This window comes from Papilio polytes, unplaced genomic scaffold (genome assembly GCF_000836215.1).
Source record: "Papilio polytes unplaced genomic scaffold, Ppol_1.0 DF822178.1, whole genome shotgun sequence".
Taxonomy (NCBI): Eukaryota; Metazoa; Arthropoda; class Insecta; order Lepidoptera; family Papilionidae; genus Papilio; species Papilio polytes.
In genome coordinates, this window is record NW_013527026.1 from 2,924,340 (window position 1) to 2,945,228 (window position 20,889).

At 34.8% G+C, this 20,889-nt stretch overlaps 4 protein-coding genes across 5 annotated transcripts; 2 read left to right on the top strand and 2 right to left on the bottom strand.

Moving 5' to 3' along the window:
• Window positions 1–7,858: 7,858 nt before the first annotated feature.
• On the top strand, window positions 7,859–10,005 carry LOC106106417 (histidine-rich glycoprotein-like). The gene is made up of 2 exons (XM_013286996.1): window positions 7,859–8,549; window positions 9,129–10,005. The coding sequence occupies exons 1-2, from the start codon at window positions 7,859–7,861 to the stop codon at window positions 9,956–9,958; spliced, it is 1,521 nt and encodes a 506-aa protein (XP_013142450.1). The 3' UTR covers window positions 9,959–10,005.
• Window positions 10,006–10,742: 737 nt separating this feature from the next.
• Window positions 10,743–12,341, bottom strand: LOC106106512 (eukaryotic translation initiation factor 3 subunit K). Its single transcript, XM_013287107.1, has 4 exons — window positions 12,166–12,341; window positions 11,624–11,843; window positions 11,091–11,310; window positions 10,743–10,986 (listed from the first exon to the last, which is right to left on the bottom strand). The coding sequence occupies exons 1-4, from the start codon at window positions 12,216–12,218 to the stop codon at window positions 10,835–10,837; spliced, it is 645 nt and encodes a 214-aa protein (XP_013142561.1). The 5' UTR covers window positions 12,219–12,341; the 3' UTR covers window positions 10,743–10,834.
• A 345-nt stretch (window positions 12,342–12,686) lies between these two features.
• On the bottom strand, window positions 12,687–14,793 carry LOC106106491 (TATA-box-binding protein). 2 transcript variants are annotated; one of them, XM_013287073.1, is made up of 5 exons: window positions 14,749–14,789; window positions 14,324–14,643; window positions 13,982–14,112; window positions 13,500–13,743; window positions 12,687–12,977 (listed from the first exon to the last, which is right to left on the bottom strand). In XM_013287073.1, exons 2-5 carry the CDS (start codon window positions 14,603–14,605, stop codon window positions 12,702–12,704), a joined length of 933 nt encoding a protein of 310 aa, XP_013142527.1. In that variant the 5' UTR covers window positions 14,606–14,643; window positions 14,749–14,789; the 3' UTR covers window positions 12,687–12,701. The 2 variants fall into 2 exon arrangements, 1 of the variants encoding a protein (XP_013142527.1); XR_001225804.1 differs by adding an exon at window positions 13,274–13,370 and having other exon boundaries at window positions 12,887–12,977; window positions 14,324–14,793.
• A 279-nt stretch (window positions 14,794–15,072) lies between these two features.
• LOC106106656 (WASH complex subunit 7) lies at window positions 15,073–19,576 on the top strand. Its single transcript, XM_013287274.1, has 5 exons — window positions 15,073–15,546; window positions 15,725–15,891; window positions 16,083–16,567; window positions 17,037–19,166; window positions 19,288–19,576. Exons 1-5 carry the CDS (start codon window positions 15,269–15,271, stop codon window positions 19,492–19,494), a joined length of 3,267 nt encoding a protein of 1,088 aa, XP_013142728.1. The 5' UTR covers window positions 15,073–15,268; the 3' UTR covers window positions 19,495–19,576.
• The last annotated feature ends 1,313 nt before the right edge of the window (window positions 19,577–20,889 follow it).

A 20,889-nucleotide genomic window follows, 5' to 3' on the forward strand; every position in this document is an offset into this window, starting at 1 on the left:
TGCATCACGATCGCACTATGTCACTACTGTGTAAGTCGCAGCGTGTCCTGCGCGGTGTCGATGCCGGCTACTTGCGGGGCATGGGGATGTACGCGTGATGCGATTGCCGGTAAGCCTTGTTAGTGATGTCCGCCGGGTCTTGGGCCAGCGGGAGGAAGCGCGGGGCGCGGGGAGAGGCCGGCGAGGGGCGTACCGAGGCAAGCCCCGCCCTATTCTCGGCTTAATGGAACTGACAATACGACGCTCCCGAACACTCATAAATGATAATAGTATCTCATCCCTACATCTCCGTGTAAGCACTTTATATTGTTTGTTGTAGATATCGTTATATCTTTTAACGCGATAAACTAGATGGTCTAATAAATAGGGTCAAATTGTATATAGACAGGAATATGAAATTTCTCTTTAATAAATAAAATTTAACTAGGAATTAATTTTCACTACTTATACTTACATACAATAATGATACACAGAAATATAGACGGTTGCATTTTGTTCTCCGCGTTTAATTCTCCATCCACAATCGCACACCAGACCTTTTCTCCCTCCAAACAATAAAGGTTTTTATCAATTCTACGTACTCTTATGACCCCTTATATATGTACAAGTTACATAGGACGTAGCAAGAGGATTACAGTACATTAATTCCGCCTTGGATCACAATTTCACGCAAAACTTATACAGATCTTTGCCACGGTCATTTTTTTTCCTACAGACTACAAATATATGTGCATGACGTGGAAAGAATAAAAAACACAATATTTGACCATTAAGATATATCAAACTTTCAAAAAATCTGCGTAATAAATAGGTAAATCAAAAGTATAGAAACATACTTCTTTTAGTAGTTAAACATTATTTTGTTATATGGTTGTAAGAAATGGAAAATGTAAAGATATTTTATCCTCACAAATAGATATGTACGTCTAAAATTAAATGTTCATAATAGCATTGACTACGAAAATTCACCTAATTTTCCTTTCCAACCGGTTTCGTTAAATGTAAAGGTATGATTATGCTACGGTTACAGCTACGGGTGGCACCCACCTCTCGCGCAGATTATCGCCTCCCACCAGTCATCTTTTTACATCTACTCACCTTTTGTACCTACATATCACGATTTGCGAAATCTCCGCGAGCAATCTCTTAGACACAATCACGGATGGAGGATTAACTCGACTGCTAACGGCTAACAAATTGAGCCTCATGTTTTGTGGAACTCGTCGCCCGCGGCATTCTACTGCAGTATGCTCTTTTTGCTGCTTACAGCTACAACAATACTTAATACTGATACACATGAAATGTGGATAAACGACAAATGACATGTTTTTTGTGCGCGCCAAAAAAGTGGTTGTTTTTTTTCATATAGGCACACGCAATATACGTGTTCAGCCAGTGTCATTTTTTAAATTATTATATTGTCTGATTAATTATTTTAACTTGTATTAATAATTATTAATAATAGTAGGGCGTCGTTATTACGTACAGGTCCGGTATTTTTATTCGAATATCATATGTAACGATATTCTTATGGGAAGGAAAAAATGCATTCTGCGCATCCAAAGATATGCGTGCGTGCGTAGAAAACCGATGTGCACTGCGCCTGGGTGGTTGACTGATGTCTAGTCACCCTTAAATCGGCTAGGCCTGAGTCCCTCGGTTGAAACATCTATGAGCTGACATCAAGATTAGCGGGGTGGAGGCAGAACTTCGTCACTTTTTGATACACGTATTCACAAAACCTTTTTTTATCTAAGTAATACCTACTAATTGAAGTAAAGTTGTTTGTGGACAAACAATAAAATGTATGCAAATAAAATGCCCAAAATTCACCGTAATCCAAATACGATGTCGTGTGAAGTGTCCAAGCTTGGATTGGCGCGGCGGTGAGAGGCGGAGCGGCCGGAGCGTTCGGAGCGGTGGTTGCGGCGCATCGCATCATGTGCAAATATTGACGAAGGTGGGAGCCGTAACCCGAGCGCGCCCTGTTTGTCTGTAATTGATGTAATTAGTCGTGTCGACCAGCTGCCAGCGATAAAGCCACGCATCCAATGTTTGAACGGTTAATACGATACTTTTACGGACCGGAAACATCTTTACGGTGTCCTGTTCTGGCAAATATTGATGGCACTCGACGAGGCGACGCATCCAACCGAGATTACTCAGCGCGTGTTTACTTAGACGACTACCGGAACACTTAATATCAGCTATTGAGATTAAAATGCATAAGAGGAATAAAATAGTGATTTACTCATTGACCGTAAGAATTAGACACAAACTAAAAATTTGCTCAGATTTCATAGATTCCTAACATCTCCTTAAATTTCCAAGACAATGTACTGCTACGTATTAAATAATTTGTTTTTAAGCTTTTACCTATATTAGACTAAGCTTTGTTAATCAAAAGCAGCTGCTAAGCGTGTATACTTATCCATAACATACATACATGTAGGTTTACGTGTGCGCATGTGTGCTGTAATGGAAAATTAACCCGGTATAATGCGTGGATTATCCGCGTATGACTTAATACAGGACGGTCACACAAAGGCGTAAGCATTAAAATAGCTAACAATAGCCGGGATTATCCGGCCCTAACCTCCCGAGCGCCAACAATATGGCCAACCACGTCGCTTGTGCACCAGCCCTGTTCAAATATATTGCAGAATTGCAATCGTTTATTAAATATAAAGATTTAAACTAGTCCGAACTTTACATGTCCATATTATTAAACGTCTTTTGTTATTATTAGCGTTAGAAAAAGTTAATATTATTAACATATAACAACCATTCTTGATCGTTAAATAAATAATTGTACTCTGGCGGTTACATTAAGTACATAGAAATAAGTTAAAAAAAATACTTAGCAAATTGCACCCAGGCTTATCACTTTAACGTATAGGTGAGCATATTAAAATTCACATTTGAAAATAAGATTACATAAATTTGCTTCTTCCATCCATCCAACTACGTCGATATGGTTGTTAATATGAAATACAAGTTTTCAGATACATTTTGCCTGAAATAAAATAAACCTTCGATTTTACATACGTAGATATGCGTCTACAACTGTAAGGAGGACGTAATACTGGAACTATGTGGGTAAGTAAGTAAGTAATTCAATCCAAGAAAATATAGAATTACAGAGGTAATAGCATTATCGCAGCACGGCCTAACAAGATTGTGCGATGTTGTGGCTGAGGCTTCTTAGCGAATATTACGCGCAAGTGTGACGCCCTCAATGCGGTAAGTGCATAAGTTGAAAACCGATTACCATCAGCTGCTCTACATATTTATTTATTACGACTTCACAACTCATACATATACAAAATGCATTACATTTATTAATTAAACGAATAGTAAAACTAAAAAAAAGTTCAGGTCAAAAGTTTCTTTCCGATATTTTTAAGTAATTTCATTCCGAATTAAGTCAGAGAAATTATTTCATATTGTGTAAATAACAGCATATTCACAAGGCCGACACTTATATAGCCTTGAAAACTGTTTTGTCGAAAGTGGAGCTGATGGAAAAGCGGCCGGCAGACCGTGTCGATCGTGAACTTATTCCGAACAATACCTTTTGTACTGCCATCGTATGAAAATAAGCTAACCCGACAAGCAATTCCGTTAGCGTTACGTAAACCGAACTGAAAATAAACGCCTTATACGTAATTAAACGAACGGGCTAGACGTTTTTAAACTTTATTTGTTCTGTTTTGTAATGTAAAAAATTAACGGGAAAGTTTCGGATTTCAATCCGAATTTTTAACACTGTCTGCAACACTTTAAGACAAATTATATTTTAACATTATAACATCTAATTCAAATCGTCTTTTTACGTTCCTATCTCCCTATAACCAAAGCTCATAAACTTACAACGCTTTATTATCATCATCCTTTTCCTACTCCCGTAGTGTCGGCGCAACAGATTTTTGTATTTTTTTTTAACTTACAAGTTATACAAACTTATAAACGTATAAACTTAAATTAATATAGTGAGATACATACATTATAACAAGTAACAATACCATATCGGTTCTAACATATCCGAAAAATGTGTTAATCGTTCGCAATCAAAGGACCGTGATGAAGCCGGAGCGTGTATAATCGAAGTGAATACCCAAACACAGACGATGCAGAGCGATAGCTGCCTACATAAACCGACAAGGGCTTGCCTTCAAGCCTACTCGTTCGGAAGAATTGTTTAACGCTATCCAAATAGCGGTGCTTCGTATGTTAAAGGATCCACTAAGCAGATAATTTTCGATTGACTTAAATTTATAAGCCGTCAGTCAAGACTGTGTTTACACATTGACTATATTGAGGAAGTGAACAAACTTTGTTTTCGCATGTATAGTTTCGTAGCTTCTATTGTTATAAGCATAAAGAATGCGTTATTTCCTAGAGTAAAACTGTATATAGCTTACATAATTTTATAATATCGGCTATATACGCAGTCTGTTTGCATCTAGTCTAATTTGATATCTGTTTTTATAAGATGAAGAGATGTTTAATCGATCCAGAAATTATACTTATATTAGCTACAGCAGAGTAATATTTTAGTAGACCATAAGGAATTCGAGTTCTTTGGACGAATTATGGCTCCTCTGTCTGAACCTCCTTATGTACCACCTCTGCATTGCAAATTTTCATGATCATTCACTAATGCTCACTATCACTATACAATACACTGAAAGCAAATTCCTGTATACATCGAAACTGTACACTCGAAATGCAATGATGTTTAGATTTTTTATTAATTGTCCATGAACTAGTGCAGGCGCCGGTTGCGGAATTATATTTCTACATCGCCACAAAGTCTAACAACTAAATAATATAAAATAGCCAATCCAACAGCTGAGGTCAGTCACAGCCGGACTTCCGATAGGAAACAAACGGAGAAGTCCACCTGCAAATATGAGGGGCCTGTTGGTGTTAGGAGTGCTATGCCTCGCGGCAGCTTGCTTCGCTTACGAAGTTGCCGAGTCTGACCTCGCGGTGGCCGAGACCAAGGGCCATCACCACGAGCACGGCGGCGGCCATCACCATCACGGACATCACCACCACGAGCACGGCGGCAAGGGCGGCAAGGGCCACCACGGTCATCACCACCATCACAAGGGCGACGAAGGCCACTACGGCAAACACCACGATGAGGGGCATCACCACGAGCACGGAGGTGGCCACAAGAAACACTGGGATGAACACGACCACCACGGCGAGCACCACGAGCACGGTCACCACCACAAGGGCGGCAAGCATGGTCACCATGAGCATCACGACAAGGGTGAACACACCGACGGATACCACAAGAAATACCACAAGGACCACTTCCACAAGGACCACCACTTCCATGACGGCCACCACGACGAAGGCAAACACCATAAACATGGCCATCATCACGGACACCACGAAGATCATGGCGGTCACCACAAGAAGGGAGGACACCATCACTCTGGCCATCATGAGGGTCACCATGGTAAACACGGACATCACGATAAACACCATTATGACGAGGGTCATCACGGACATAAGGGCCACCATGGACATGAGGGCCATGAGCACCATCACCATGGTCATGGCAAGAAAGGCGGTCATGATGACCATAAGGAATGGGGATTCCACCACGGTAAACATTAATGAAAACATATATAAAAACACTTATTATCTTTTATTGCTATTTAAAATTGAGATTGTTTTTTATTGTTTTTATATGTTTTATACAAAAATATAAAAATGTTAAATTGATTTTTTACTTTCATTATTATTGTGTTTACCTATTATTTTTAAAACCTTACCTTTGCTTCTTGCTGTGCGACGCATCATTAAGAAGTAAAGACAAACATAAAATTATTAATAGAGGTTCATAAACTGGTGAATCATAAAATAAGTCAAGAATCACAACTGACTATATCCTCATTACAAATACTTGAAATGAATGGAATACATCTCCCATAAATTAGTAGTCTTGATTGGTTCCTTAAGACTAATGACTTTTAGAGGCGATATCGAAATATAACGATTCAAGACTACAAGGCAAATATATAAGAGATTTAACATTCAAAACCTGGATACATTGAAATATACATATATACGCAAAAAACATTACCTTTCAGGGTCAGTTGAAATGCAATATTGGCTGTACGCCCCTAATTTTACCTTATATTATATGAATTGCTACATGTGATTAATAAAAAAAGATCTAAGAATACATAAATTAGCCATCGTTCAGAAATTCATCAGTTGCACTTTCATACTTTCATGGTAAAACGTTAAAAATGAAATTGAACCCGGATATCAAACTAGAAGTTACTCTTCCTTATCAATAAAGAAAATTTATTGCAAATCATAAATATTTACGAATTGTTTATCGCAATGCAATAGATGCTTCTGGTGCTTCGACAATAACGAAATAACGTAACAAATATTACAAGCGCTCTAAACATTTTGTAATATCCCATTCTTAACTGAAGCATCGCGGACGGAGCTCTGGAGAACTGGAGCATTTCTAGAAATATAAGGACTACATCCATTTTTATTCTACAATTTTTTATGCAAATAATACTTACTTATGTCTTGCGAACAAAAGCTTAATCTTTATATTGTCGTTTGTAACGATAAACAAATCCTTAAATAAAAGAACAATTGAACAAGTTGGTTAGATAATCGAAATCTGATCGGTAATAATGTTTTCTGTAGAGTTTGATTAGTTACCTTATTTTAAATTCATTATTTCGTAGTCGATCGACATTGATACTGTGAAACATAGTGATAGAATATTTTCACGATTTTAGTTTTCATCGTGCTTTAAACCGTTAATGTAGTCGCAATTCAAATGCTTTACACTTCAAAAACACTTCAATAGTGTTATAATTTACTTCAGTACCGCTTAGCAAAAAAATTTCACAATGATTATAGTTTGTACACATTTTAATTTTCTCCAAACAATGACGCCGATCTAGAAATACGTCGGCGAAATAAGGTCACGGTCAGAAACTCTAATCTCAACTTTTAGGGTCATTAAATTACTGTTACATTATTTAAAAAAAAATTAAAATAGTATTTATTGCTACTTTCTTGTACACGTGTGCTACGACAGTTGAAATTCTCGATAATGTCATCGTTTATCTTATTTGCTAATACTTCACTAAACCGGGCGTAGATTAAAATTGGTTTTTAAAATATGTATTATATCAGGTATCTTAACCATTTACTAAATGATATACGCCGTTTCTTTACATAAAAAAATGGAACCTATCGTTTCGTAACAGTTCACACATGTCTTTGGGAAAAATGTACATAATTTATAATACTCGTATTTCTATGCGAAGTAATGCAATTTAAAAAAAATATTTTTTAAACTAGACTATGTTTAGGATTGTAGGGGAATTCTTGGGCTAAGAATGGAAGGCTTAGTTAGAAGAAAACGATATCACAAAATATAATGATTCTTGATACTCTAGTGGAGGCAGCAGCCCCTCCCCTACCACCATCTTGTCTATCATACTTCATTTTTCAAATTACTAAATAATAAATGAATGTAAAAACATTAATCTGAACATGAACCTACAAAAATCGGATTAAACACGAACTCATACGACCAGGTCGCGGCAAAAAATAAGCACGGAAATGCATAACCGCGGTTTTTTTTTAAATACAAGCCCTACAACCCAGCACCGCGTGACGCAACAGTCGAAGCTTATAGGCGCTACGTTCGCGTGACGTCCTTGCTCGGTAATTTCACCGGCTGCAACCAGCACCTTTAATGATAGATATAAATTGGTGTCACAAACCGATAGACAATCAGTGCAGTCCCATTACTCAAACATTCAACGTTGAGGCTTTATAAAATCCAGTTAAAATGAGGACGCTAGTCGCCCTTTGTCTTTTAGGATGTATTCTTGTCGTTTGTTCAGGCCGAGAAATCGGTCAGAAAGAAAGTGACTTAGTAGCTGCTGCTAGTGATCACAAAGGTCATCACCACGAAGAGGGTGGCGGCAAGAAACATCACGCAGAACACCATCATGAGCATGGTGAGAAGGGCCACAAGGGACATAAAGGACACCATCATCACCACAAAGGCGAACATGGAGAACATCACAAGCACCATCATGCAGGCCATCACCACGATCACAAGGGAGAACACAAGAAACACTGGGATGAACACGATCACCACGGAAAGCACCACGAACATGGACATCACCACAAGGGGGGTAAACACCATCATAAAAAACATCATGACAAAGGCGAGGAAACCGAAGGCTACCATAAAAAGTACCACAAGGACGAGTACCACAAAGACCATCACTTCTACGACGATCACCACAAAGAAGGCAAGCATCATAAGCATGGCGACCATCATGGACACCACAAGAAACATGGAGGACATCATAAGAAAGGAGGCCATCACCATTCCGGACATGACGAACACCATCACGGCAAGAAAGGCCACCACGACAAGCACCACTACGACGAAGACCACAAAGGACATAAAGGCCACCACGGCCACGAGGAACACCATCATGACCACCATGACCATGGAAAGAAAGGCGGTCACGAGGGCCATAAGCATTGGGGATTCCAACATGGAAAGCACTGATTTAATTAAATATAAGATTATCGTTTTGTTATTGTTATGCTCAAATTACCTCGTCCTAGATAAACAAATGTTACTTTTATAATAATAGTTGTTTATAATATTAAAACTGTCTTTGTAAAGCCTGTAATATATTTTATTGTTTAGTTCGCCCAATTCACGCTCGTACAACTCATACCGATAAATAGTAGCAAATAATCAATCATTTGACTAACATTTGAACGGAACAAATTTGACCGGCACCGTAAACGGATGTCGACATCGTTTTCTGACGTGAAACCACTCGTCCAGAAATGTGCAGCAATATGATTGCCAAAGATCGCTCTGAAATTACGCAGAGATGAAAGCGTTATCTATAAATTCAAAGTGCGGAAACATTTTTATCACAGCTAACGTAACTTGACTACGAATCGCGACTCTTGGTAAGTACTAAGAGATACCGATATATCTTGTTTGTTTTTGACTTATGCATCAATAAAATATATTGAAAGCGTACATATTGGAATGGAATCGGTTAATACATTTTAAATAATTGTTTTAGAAATGAAGTTAATGTTATGGACGGTGCTGCTGGCATGTGCGCTAGCATCATCGCTGGGCCGAAACTTTGGTCTCACCGACAATGAAAGCAAAGCGAATGGCGCGGTTGTTGGAGCCGTGGAAACTGCCGGCCTCGTCGCTGGAAAAGCGAAGATCGACCAAATAACTGCGGGCACGGAAAAGAAGGAAGCCAAAAGTACTAATCAAGAATCGGGTGGCGGCCACGAGCATCATGCGCATCACCATAAAGACAATGAGGAAAAGGGAGACAAGGGCTATAAGTCGCATCATCATCACGACAAAGGAGAACACGGCCACAAGGAGCACCATCACCACGAAGGTCATCACGACGAGCACGGAGGACACAAGAAGAAGCATCATGACGAGCATGATCACCATGGAGAACATCATGAAGCCGCGCATGGTCATAAAGGTGGCAAATTTGGCCACAAGAAGGGACATAAGAAGGGTTCGAAGACCACTGGCTACCATCATAAGTCTCACAAAGACGAATACCATAAGGAACATAAGTTCTACGACGACTTCCACAAGGGTGGACATCATCACAAGCACGGTGACTTCCACGGCCATCACGATAAGAAAGACGGCCACCACAAGAAAGGCGGACATCACGAAAAGGGACACCACGAGAAACATCACGGCAAGAAGGGTCAACACGACAAAGGGCACTACGACGAAGACCACAAGGGACACAAGGGCCATCATGGCCACGAGGAACATCACGCACACCATCACGAGCACGGTAAAAAGGGCGGACATGCGGGCGGAAAGGAGCATGGATACAGCCATGGAAAGAAAGCTTAATAATATCGTATTACTTTTAGTTTGTTACGTTTTGAACCAAATCATTGTTTCTATTAAGTATTAGTCTTATTGTTACATTATGATAATAATAAATGTTTTATGAAACTCCGAAAATATATAACAAACCATATCATTCTTCCGACAAATTTATTCCCTAGAAGGAAAGAGGTACGAAAAGTCATGTTAAATTCCTCGGTTGCCATACGCGCAAGTATAAAAGGATAAAAAGACAATTTTTTTACGCATGTTATATAAACTAAATTACGTAAATTAGTTGTGAATTTGTAGGTACAAAGTGAGAAAAGAATGGCGCGATTACCAAAATGATCATTATTGACTTACATCAGTCTGAAAATCTTAATCTTAATCATAAATTAAAATGTGGCAAAGAGGACAGATAAAGAAAACATAGGATACTATGTTTTTTTTTAAGTCCGCGCGAACGTGCTAGCGGGCAAAAGCTGGTGTTGATATTTTGATCTGAGAAGGAATGACGGTGATCAGACCATGCAGTTTATAGTGAAAAGACTAGACATAGCATTTTGGCCATAAAAAAAACATAACTGATTTCCCTGAGAAGCCTAAAAACATCTAGAAAGCAGCAGTATAGTTTTATTGTAATGTTTACTTTTGGAAACAGTTGTATTTTTTAACTTTATGTTACTAATAATGATGATAAATCTGATAAATCACTTGCTAAATGATTGAAAAATAAACCAAATGTCATAGCAGTCATAGGAAATCATATTGATCTACTAAAATCATTTGATAATAAAAAAAAATCACTGTGAAATATGTTTATTTATAATTTTACAAAATGTTATGCCACATTCATCTTATAAAATTTTGTTTTTACAAAACTTCCTTAGAACAATGCTACAATAATGTCATCAAAGGAGCAAGATGATCAAATTCTATTTTTTCTGTGATGTTCTTGGTCTTAATGTTCTCATCTTGATTGGCAATGAAGATAAGGTTTCCCTCATCCCTCCACCCATATTTCTTGACCCAATGTTTTAAAGTCACATCTAAAATATAATGACTAACATTACACATTCAACTTTTTCAAGAGATTAGTAGACTTAGACAAAGCAAACATATTAAATAAAATAAGAAAAATCATAATACACACCATCAATTCCTCCTAACAAGTTGGCCAAGTTGTTCTTGTCTATGGTCTGGAAAGTAATACCAACTACATGACACACAAACTTCCTTATGGAGTCATGAAAACTGCTGATGCGGTTGCAGAGCTCAGGCATCTGATGCACTCTGTTCCAGAACTGAGCAAAGTCACACTGCTCTAAAATATCTGCTAGGTACTTGATTTGAGATATTGTTTCATTTTCCGACTGAAAGTAAATACATAAATTGTTGTGTACTCATTGTAAGATTAAAAAACAAATACAGACAAATTGATAATGTTCTACTTTTGGGAAGCCAGTTAATTATAGCTGGATATTATTATTTCAAAAATTTATGATCATTACTAAAAGTGAGTTTTAAATTAACATAAAATACATAGACGAATTGAATAGATACTGGATATTTTTATAAGGTTCAAACTAAAAATTAAAATCACAGAACTTCAAGACTGTGCAAACTTCACTTATTAAAGAGTAATAGGCATCACTAATAGTGGTATGGATATTTTACAATACTTACAACAGATTCCAGCAACAGACACTTGCACAATGTAAAATCTGTATGTGGGAAGTTTGTTAATGCCTTTAGCAGGATCTGGCAAGTTATGTCAGGGTTGAATTTATCTGGGTTAAACTGATACAGCTTTAATACAGCCAAGTTAGCTTCTAGATCATATGTGTTCTCTCTAGACTGCATTTCAACATATCTCTCCAGCGTCTGTAAATTTGCTGGATTATATCTGGAATAGTAAAGCTACATTTTAACTAGAACAATACTTATTAATGATTAGTTACTTTTTTCATTTACTATTCAATGTCTAATTACAATTTAATATCAAATTAACTTCAAAAATTGATTGTTATAAGTGGATTTTATGACATGTCAAAAACTTTTCCCCAAGGATACCCTGGTACCTAGTACAAGTGAACTGTAGTACTTATAATAAATTATAATTTAATATTTAGCTATAAAGTTGTATTTCCTACATTTACAATCACAAAACTATGAAAATATCGGCTATCTGAAGTACTTGCTACACTGGCAAATAGCTCAAATTTTACCTTTCAATGCTTTTGAGAATACTAGCAACGGTTTGTTTCATAGTTTCAGCCATTCTTTCAGAATGTTTTAGTCGATAATATTAAATTGATTATCTAAAAACTAGTGTTTTCTAAATACTCAATTTTATTCAATACTAACGCGTGGATCTCACAAAATGACATAAAATCGAGACAGCAACTGTCAACTGTCATTTTACTTATCAACGTTCACAGATAAAATATAAAAAATTTCACAATAACTTTCAGATAAAGCAAAAAGCAAAAAAAAATCATGAAATGCCCTTTCGATACTTCGCCATAGATGCAAAGAATATGCAAATAAATTACACCATTTGTTAAAAAGCTAACGCTGTGCAATTTTTTTTTTTAATTCTATACAATTCATTAATAGACTACAGAGCTAAAGAAAAGCTTCGCAAATAAACATTACTTCTTTCATTTTGGTATAAAATAAAAGTATAATACATATTTTAATTGCTTTATTTTTTTCTTAGAAACAAACTTAAAAAAATATAAACACTAGTTAACTTAAAAATCTATTGTTTTTTAAAGCTCTTCAAAATAGGATAAATATTATCAAATGCTTCATATATCTCTTGTCTTACTTTGGCTCCGGTTAATACCACTTTGCCTGATACAAATATCAATAACACTATTCTTGGCTTCACCATACGATAAATAAGTCCAGGAAAAAGCTCTGGCTCATAGGAGCTGAATTGACCATGTGTCAACACTAAGCCCTCTAGACGAATCGGAAACTTCACATCACAACTGCCAACCATATTTTGTATCTTAAAATCTAAAAATTTTGCCTGAAAAAAAGGGTAGTTTAAGAAACCAATTACAAGTCAAAATATGTGATGATAAAAAGCTATATTAAAAAGACTCAATATCTTGGAATTGTTGTCCTCAGATGTATGTGTAATTTTGGTTTTTGATTATTTTTGTGGTGTTTACCCGTCAATCTCATGAATAACAAAGCAAGTTGTTTTTCTTAATTTCAAATAAATAAATAATAAAAAATGTTAAAATAATGATTTATATCAACCAATAAAATTAAAAATATACTACAATACGACACTGAACTATTTACGACATATTTACATACCGTTTCGAACGGTACTAATTGAGTTGATGTAGGAGGTATTGGTTGGAAGTGATTGGATGCTCATCGGCAAACCTTAGATGTGCTGGGATCTTGAAATCTGAGAATAAACTTAACAGCTTGTAGGAAAAACTATATATGTTATGGGTATTGATAGAAGTTTTTTAATTAAAGTGAATGAAATATGACAAGTATGAATATAGTAAGAAACAAGATTCTTGATACTTACAGTAAACCCTAGTTTTTGGATAATTCTAGCATATTTTCTAGCTGCTAATCGTGAGTCCTCTTCACTTTTAGCTCCAGTGCAGACCATTTTTCCTGATGAAAATATAAGTGCTGTTGTCCTGGGCTCTCTAATTCGCATAATAACAGCAGCAAATCGCTTTGGGTTATATTCTGCGTTACGAGCATGGAGAGCTATTTTCTTTAAATCCAACTTGCAATTTAGGTTTACTGTTGAAACAATATTTCTGAAAAATAATTGATAAAAAAATTAAATACATTATATTGAGGCCTATTTTATTCTCTTGCAATTCTAAATTCTAAGCAGAGGTTAGACTTTATTTTAAGTTTTACTCTATGTAATGAGATTATTATGAAATTAAATTTTTAATGAATAAATCATATTTTGATATATGTGTGAAAACATTTCAACCCATATCTTATACATAAATCCCATAAGAGATTAAAACCATTTATAACACTTACTGCAGCTGCGGTAATATTCCAGGGTCAGCTGAATGTGGAGTCATGGGTGTCATAGGTGCAGGACTTGCTTGCCCAAGAATTTGTTGTCCCGCCAAACTGCCACTTGTGATCAATGGTGACATCATATTTTGCTATAGTATACAAAAATTGTTTACAATATATCATGTTAAATTTTCTTTTGGCTTAAGATTTCATTTATACTAGTTCTACTATTAAGTGAATATCATTGAACACTTAAAATACATGTCAAGAGAGACATTGAATGGGAACTAAGCTATATTTGTGTATCACCAGATAAAAATATTTTTTTACATTACCCACTTCTAAAATTAAAATACTTACTGGAGTTTGAGGTTGCATCATCTGTTGAGGAGTCGCATAACTGGCAGTTGGAGCATAAGTATGCATAGACCTTTGAGGGGTACCTAATAAAGATGCGCCAAATCCCACAAGTGGCGAGGAACCCAAAGAAGCCAAAGAATGTTGCTGCTGCTGCTGTTGTTGTTGCTGTATTTGTTGCTGTTGCTGCATTGCATTTGGCAAAATTTGTTGGTCCTCCTCTGGTTGATGAAAAGGAGTATCTATGCCAGGAATGTTGTACGGACTCGGCAGCATTTGATCCATATTGGATTATTTTTAAGGTTTTCTCTACAAGTTTAATCCTGAAAGTTATTCTGTTATATAACAGACCTTAAGTATAACCGTCAATTTGTGTTAAATTAGGTTTTATTTGCGTTTAGAGTCAGAAATTCAAAAATTATATTTACTTCACAACAGTCTCAACAGTTTGCTTGTGATTTGACAATTGACTTGACATTTTGTTGTCACAATTATTTTGGCGCAAAGAAGAAAATATGATCTGATAGTTTGACGTAAAGTTTTCAAATGTTTTCAGTAATTACCAATTTACATTTCTTCGAGAAACTAAGAACGTTAAAACCATCATTGAATTGAATTATTTATCTTCATACATTTTGCGTTCCAATAGATTTTTTTGTTGAATTAGTGTGTCACCTATTCTAAAAAACAGTATCATAATCTACTCTTTGTCATTCATTGTCAATATTATGTTAATTGTCAAAAATCTTCAATTTTGTCTTGTTTTGCAATTTCGCATGTTATTAATGGTTTTTATATCGATGAATTCGCTATTAAAATATAAGTGTAATTTATATGTTTAGTAGTCTATAAAACTTTGTCAATGTCCCAGCCCCATTTATTTGTTACATTACCCATTGGAAGAATTCATATTAGTTAGTTTAAACGTTTATTATTAACACTAATAAGATGAGGAGCGACAAGGAAAAAGAAGCTGGCGCTTGCATATTGAAGCAATACGGACAATTTTTTAAGAAACAATATCAAGATCATCTACAGATGTGTGGTTCCACAAGTTTGGTAGAAAATAAAACTTACTTACCCATAAAAATTGATATGATGCCTCGTGAACATATCCCTATTCCGGAATTAGTGGCTTCTGATAATACCATAATGACGAAAGTTTTAGGGGTCTTGAGCGCATTGTGTGTAGAAGTATCTACTTTAAAAAAGGAAGCATTTGAACGGTAATATATCACAATAACAATGTATCTATTGAGTTATTTGAACCATCGGCAATGATCTACTTGATAAGTATATTGTAAAACAAATTTTAAAATATTGCATAATTAAATCAATACAAAGTTATAAAGCAGTGTTTGAACAAAGTATAAATAGCTAAAACTAATCAAAGGTATTTTGCAGGCATTTTCCATTCTTAGCTGTTTATGAAGAATACAGTCAAAGTGAGATTGCATCACAAATGGAGTCAATATGTTTGTTGAATGCATTTACTTCTCATTGCAATGACACTCTACAGAACTTATGCAGCCAAGTTTTTGCCATTGTATCCGAGGGCCTTATAAATCTTAGTAAGTCATTATAATATGCTTCTAATCAAACATAATTATGTTGTTTTTGTGTCCAACATGAATTATAGTTTTTCTGCTATTTTGTCAAGATTATTGTAAGTTAACATTATTAACTGCTGAAAATGAGCCTGCATACCAGACATTTCATGTCTCATAATTGATATTGGCTAATGAATCATTCTCATTTCCAGATGGAATACAACTGCATTATGTTATTAATAATATAGGAGAGCTATTCACAATCATTATTTTATTAGAATTATTAATATCTAGAACATCACTGCCTACTAAATGGAATAATTATTCTAAAAACTTGAAGACATTCGCACCAGAGAATCTAGATACATTTGATGAAAAATTTAAAGCAATTTTAGGTGCCATAGATAACATTACAGCCAAATTAATGAGTGATGATATTGTTCAAAATACACTTCACAATTTATTAAACCTAAGGAAGAACAACTTGGTTGGAAAAAGTTGCTCTACTGTTGCTTCAGAATTTACACAGTACATTAAACAAGCGCTCATTAACTTAGATAATTTAGTGCAAGAAAAACCTACTACAGAAAATATGTACAAATGCATAAAAATCAATTCTCTTTTTGTGCTAAGTTCACATTTATTTGGTAGCAGCGATAAAAAGATATTTAAGACTTTAGTAGATCTAAACACAAAGGTATGCAATTATTACTATTATTTTCTAGTTCTGAAGTAGATTTGTGGATAAATAAATTGTATTAAATACTAGCTGTTCCTGTGCGGCTTTATTCTCATGAAATTATAAAAATGTTATTTTATTGTTTACATTTGTCATAGCAAATGTCAAAATGACATACCTTGGCAATCTTACTTTCTTGGTGTTGGCAGCAACTTATAGTCTCTTTCCCACATTAGGGTTTTTATCCAAAATATTTACCCTCTAAGTTTAATGGTGTGAAAATATATAGCATAAAGTGTGACGTAAGTGTAACTTTTTATTATAAAAGGGATTTTCAAAAATATGCTGTAATTGCTGACATCTTAGGCAACAAAGAAGTGTGCGTTTACGCTTTATTATAATAGTATAGTATAAAAATATAGATGTACCTAAGATTTACTAATGTTAGAACATATTGATAGTGAATTTAGATATAATTTAATTTCAGGCACACAGTATTCACATCATTGGAACAACACTGTGGTTTCCAGAACAATTTTTACAAAGGTATTCACCATCACTCTCTTCAAGTCATGGTAAATTACCTCAAACTATGCTAAAAGCACGACAGGCCTATATGAATGCCAAGAAATTATCACTGTCTAGAGATGTAGCTACTTTACAAACTATTTCCTCTCAATGGACTTTAAATGTAGAGGAACTATTTTCAAATTATATTAAATTGAATGCAGCAGAAATGAATGTTCATGCAAAATTAATATTAGAAGGTCTTGAAATCGCTTCCACTATTTATCATTCTCTGTTGACCTTTCTAAATTTACACTTATGCCTCGGAATACCATTATCGAAACAAACTTTAATGTCTTTATTTGAAATCATTGATATATTAAAAGGTGTTAAAAATGCTGTTACACGTAATAGTAATCAGATTATAAATTCAACAACAATGATTATTCAACATTTGCTGTTTCAATCGGCGTCTACTATACAAGAAGTGAAGAAAATGTTAATGTGCGATAAGAAATACGCTAACAAAAAGTTGGATGAGCTCACTTGTATTGTAATTGCTGAACAAGCTGTGAAAGGAGCGGCTACAGTAGAACGCAATACTGCTACGAACATTGCGTTAAGTTTTGTTCCAGACACGACATATGTTGACGACACTTACGTAAAATTGGGAACATTACTGGAAAAAATTCAAATTTTGACACAATTTCTTAATAATATGGACAAATATTGCAATTGTTCGTGGATGTTGTGGCATCAGAATATAATTCCTGTTTATTTTGATCAACCATTCAGTGCCCAATTAAATGCACTTAAATTAAAAAATTTCTTTATGGTATTTGAAGATTGTGCAGGTCTTCTACACAAAACTGATAAGTATTATAACTATAACAAGATAAATGACTTTGTATTCGGCGCCACCGATATAATTAACGAAAAAGTATTGAACACTATGAGTCAAAATATAGAAACAAACTTACGTTTACATACGCATTCACATTTACAATTGGATATAGTAAATCCTTTTACGGATGACATGATAAAGAAAATATTTCTGATAGCAAATGATTTGAGAATTTCGAACATTTACACGAATGTGGTGCCCCATGTGGAACATTATCTGTCTAAAACATACTACAATTTAACAACAGTTGTACTATCGGATTGGAAAACTTATGGAGAGATGCGACAAATGGCTAAACTTAAATTTAATCTATCAACGGTACAAGACAATCTTCCTAAACAAACTTTAGAGCAAGGTTTAGACATACTGGAAATTATGCGGAAAATACACATTTTCGTTTCAAAATATCAATACAATTTGAATAACCAGATTTTTATAGAAAAAAGTAGTAGCAACAAACATTTGAATTCAATTAACATAAGGCATATAGCAAATTCAATCAGAACCCATGGTACAGGAATAATGAACACCACTGTCAATTTTACATATCAATTTTTGAAAAACAAATTCTTTATCTTTTCTCAATTTATGTTTGATGAGCAGATTAAGTCAAGACTGATCAAAGATTTGAGATATTTTAAAGAAAATGCTCACTCCAGTGGCAATATGTATCTCTATAAGCATGCAGAAAAATTCAATAAAGGCATAAAGATGTTAGGTTTAGCTGAAGATGGTCAGAGCTATTTGGACTTATTTAGAGACCTCATAACCCAAATTGGTAATGCTATGGGATACGTGCGAATGGTCCGCTCGGGTGGCCGACATTGCTGTGCCGACGCGACTGCTTTCTTACCTAGCCTCGACAACAAATCCTTTAAACAGCTCTCTCTAGACAACTCCCTCGGCGATAAGGCAACTGAGGCTGCAGAGAATTTAGATAATAACATAAATGACCTGGTATCTAATTTTGTAGAAGGCACTGAATATTTTAAGTTACTTGTCGACGTTTTTGCGCCAGTGTTTAGGAATCCTAAAAATGTTCATTTAAAAAATTTCTTCATAATTGTGCCACCATTAACCCTCAATTTTATAGAACACATGATATTATCAAAGGACAAAATGTCAAAGAAAAATAAAGCAGGAGCTGCTTTTACGGATGATGGTTTTGCTGTTGGTGTAGCATACATTTTAAAGTTATTAGATCAGGTAAATAGTGATATGATTCATGTTTTCTTTCCTTTACATATATCCTGAGTATAATCAGTTATAAAATTTTATCTATATTATTAACCACCTTTTATTAAATTTTTCACCTGTTTCATTTTAGGACAAAAATTTTGAATCTCTCCATTGGTTCAACTCAGTTTGGAGCCATATCAAGGAGGAACGAGAAACCATTGACAAACAAAAAAATCAAGGGAGTCTGCAGCTTCAGCAGGCACTTGCTCTTTCCGAAAAGAAAATAAAAACTCTTGAAGAAGAATTTCAGCTATTGTATTACAGTCTTACTAGTGCCCGAATATTCTTTAGATAATCTACTTATAATCAAAATAATTAATAAAACTATAAATAAGGTATCAAAATTAATAAATCATATTTTTATTGTTATATCATTTATTTACTCGTGAATTTAAGGATGATTCTAAAAATGTATAAATATTCTAAAGCTAGAACTGAAGAAACATCTGACTTGTCATGTATATTAAATAATTCCATTCCAAATTAGTCCATTGTATTATTAGCCGTTAAAACCTCCTGTATTTCTTGTAATGCTGCAAGTTCTAAATGATCTTCCAATTGTTTTGCACATGTCACAACTGATTCGTCAGCATTTTGGCTTTGTAAGTAGTTGATTAGTCTTTTTATAGCTTGATATGCCTGTATACCAGATGAAGGTTGTACATCATTTTCTAACAGTGCATCATTCACATTCAATGCTATGTCATTTGTGAAATTAGTATCAATAATATGTAGATCATTGTCACATTCAACATAACTGTCCAATAATTCTGAGTACCTTTCAAGGTCTCCAGGTATATTGTGCAATTTGCACCACTGCAACAAACTAAGGTTGAAATCCATAGCATCACCAGTATTTATATAAAGACAACCATCCTCAAGTGGAAAAAACAATCTTTGTATGTATTCAGATGCCACACTGCTCCAAGCGGCACTCATAATGTCAAAGTAATCTATTACTGAAAGAACACTAGAATCCTTATTAAATAATATTTTTTTAGTCATTTGAATCCTTCGATAATGAAATTTAATAGATTTAGCAACCATTGCAACATTTTTAGTTACAAATTCCATATTGATTAGTTTCACTATTTTAATATTATTTAAACTGATGTTTATTGGAAAATTTTCTGGTATATCTAGTACTAAAATTACTTTACGATTTTGAGCTTTCAGATCATCGTCCCATTTGGTTAAGTAGTTCTCTATTATCCAATGGTTAATACAATTTTTATTACTCTGATAATATTGTAAAGGCAAGCTTTTTACATTGCTCTCTTCAATGGTTTTTTCTCCTACTACTAATAACTCTTGTTTATCAACCCCAGAACAACAAAAAATAAAAAACAAGCACACATGTTTATCTGCAGTTTGTTGATTTGCATATTTATCAAAATCAAAAGAATGGTGTAATCCGACACTGCCACCAACATAAATGTTATTTGTGTTTTCGTTTGCGACAAATTTGTCCCATTCCTGTTTGGCTTCTTCACTACATTCAATGAATGAACTAAATTTTATAACGTTATTTCTTCTTCTAAAATCTAATAACCAATCGTCTATGCAACTAAAATCTTCACTAATAGCATTCATTATTTCTTCAGCTTTCTCTCTTAAATGTTCTTCTTTGATTGTTTTACCTTTACCAACCTCACTTGTTATCCAATCTAACAATGTTTGATTTAAATTT

What these genes read in the sequence shown, in the direction of transcription:
- LOC106106491 (XM_013287073.1), bottom strand. Translation starts at nt 14,605, where the DNA reads ATGGATCAAATGCTGCCGAGTCCGTACAACATTCCTGGCATAGATACT. An exon ending in GGAATATTACCGCAGCTGCA is followed by an intron (nt 13,744 to 13,981) that starts GTAAGTGTTATA and finishes ATTATTTTTCAG; the next exon opens with AAATATTGTTTCAACAGTAA. An exon ending in TCCAAAAACTAGGGTTTACT is followed by an intron (nt 12,978 to 13,499) that starts GTAAGTATCAAG and finishes CCTTTTTTTCAG; the next exon opens with GCAAAATTTTTAGATTTTAA.
- LOC106106512 (XM_013287107.1), bottom strand. Translation starts at nt 12,218, where the DNA reads ATGGCTGAAACTATGAAACAAACCGTTGCTAGTATTCTCAAAAGCATT. An exon ending in GTCTGTTGCTGGAATCTGTT is followed by an intron (nt 11,311 to 11,623) that starts GTAAGTATTGTA and finishes ATTTACTTTCAG; the next exon opens with TCGGAAAATGAAACAATATC. An exon ending in CTTGTTAGGAGGAATTGATG is followed by an intron (nt 10,987 to 11,090) that starts GTGTGTATTATG and finishes ATTATATTTTAG; the next exon opens with ATGTGACTTTAAAACATTGG.
- LOC106106656 (XM_013287274.1), top strand. Translation starts at nt 15,269, where the DNA reads ATGAGGAGCGACAAGGAAAAAGAAGCTGGCGCTTGCATATTGAAGCAA. An exon ending in TAGTAGATCTAAACACAAAG is followed by an intron (nt 16,568 to 17,036) that starts GTATGCAATTAT and finishes ATTTAATTTCAG; the next exon opens with GCACACAGTATTCACATCAT. An exon ending in TTTTAAAGTTATTAGATCAG is followed by an intron (nt 19,167 to 19,287) that starts GTAAATAGTGAT and finishes GTTTCATTTTAG; the next exon opens with GACAAAAATTTTGAATCTCT.
- LOC106106417 (XM_013286996.1), top strand. Translation starts at nt 7,859, where the DNA reads ATGAGGACGCTAGTCGCCCTTTGTCTTTTAGGATGTATTCTTGTCGTT. An exon ending in TGACCATGGAAAGAAAGGCG is followed by an intron (nt 8,550 to 9,128) that starts GTCACGAGGGCC and finishes TTTAAATAATTG; the next exon opens with TTTTAGAAATGAAGTTAATG.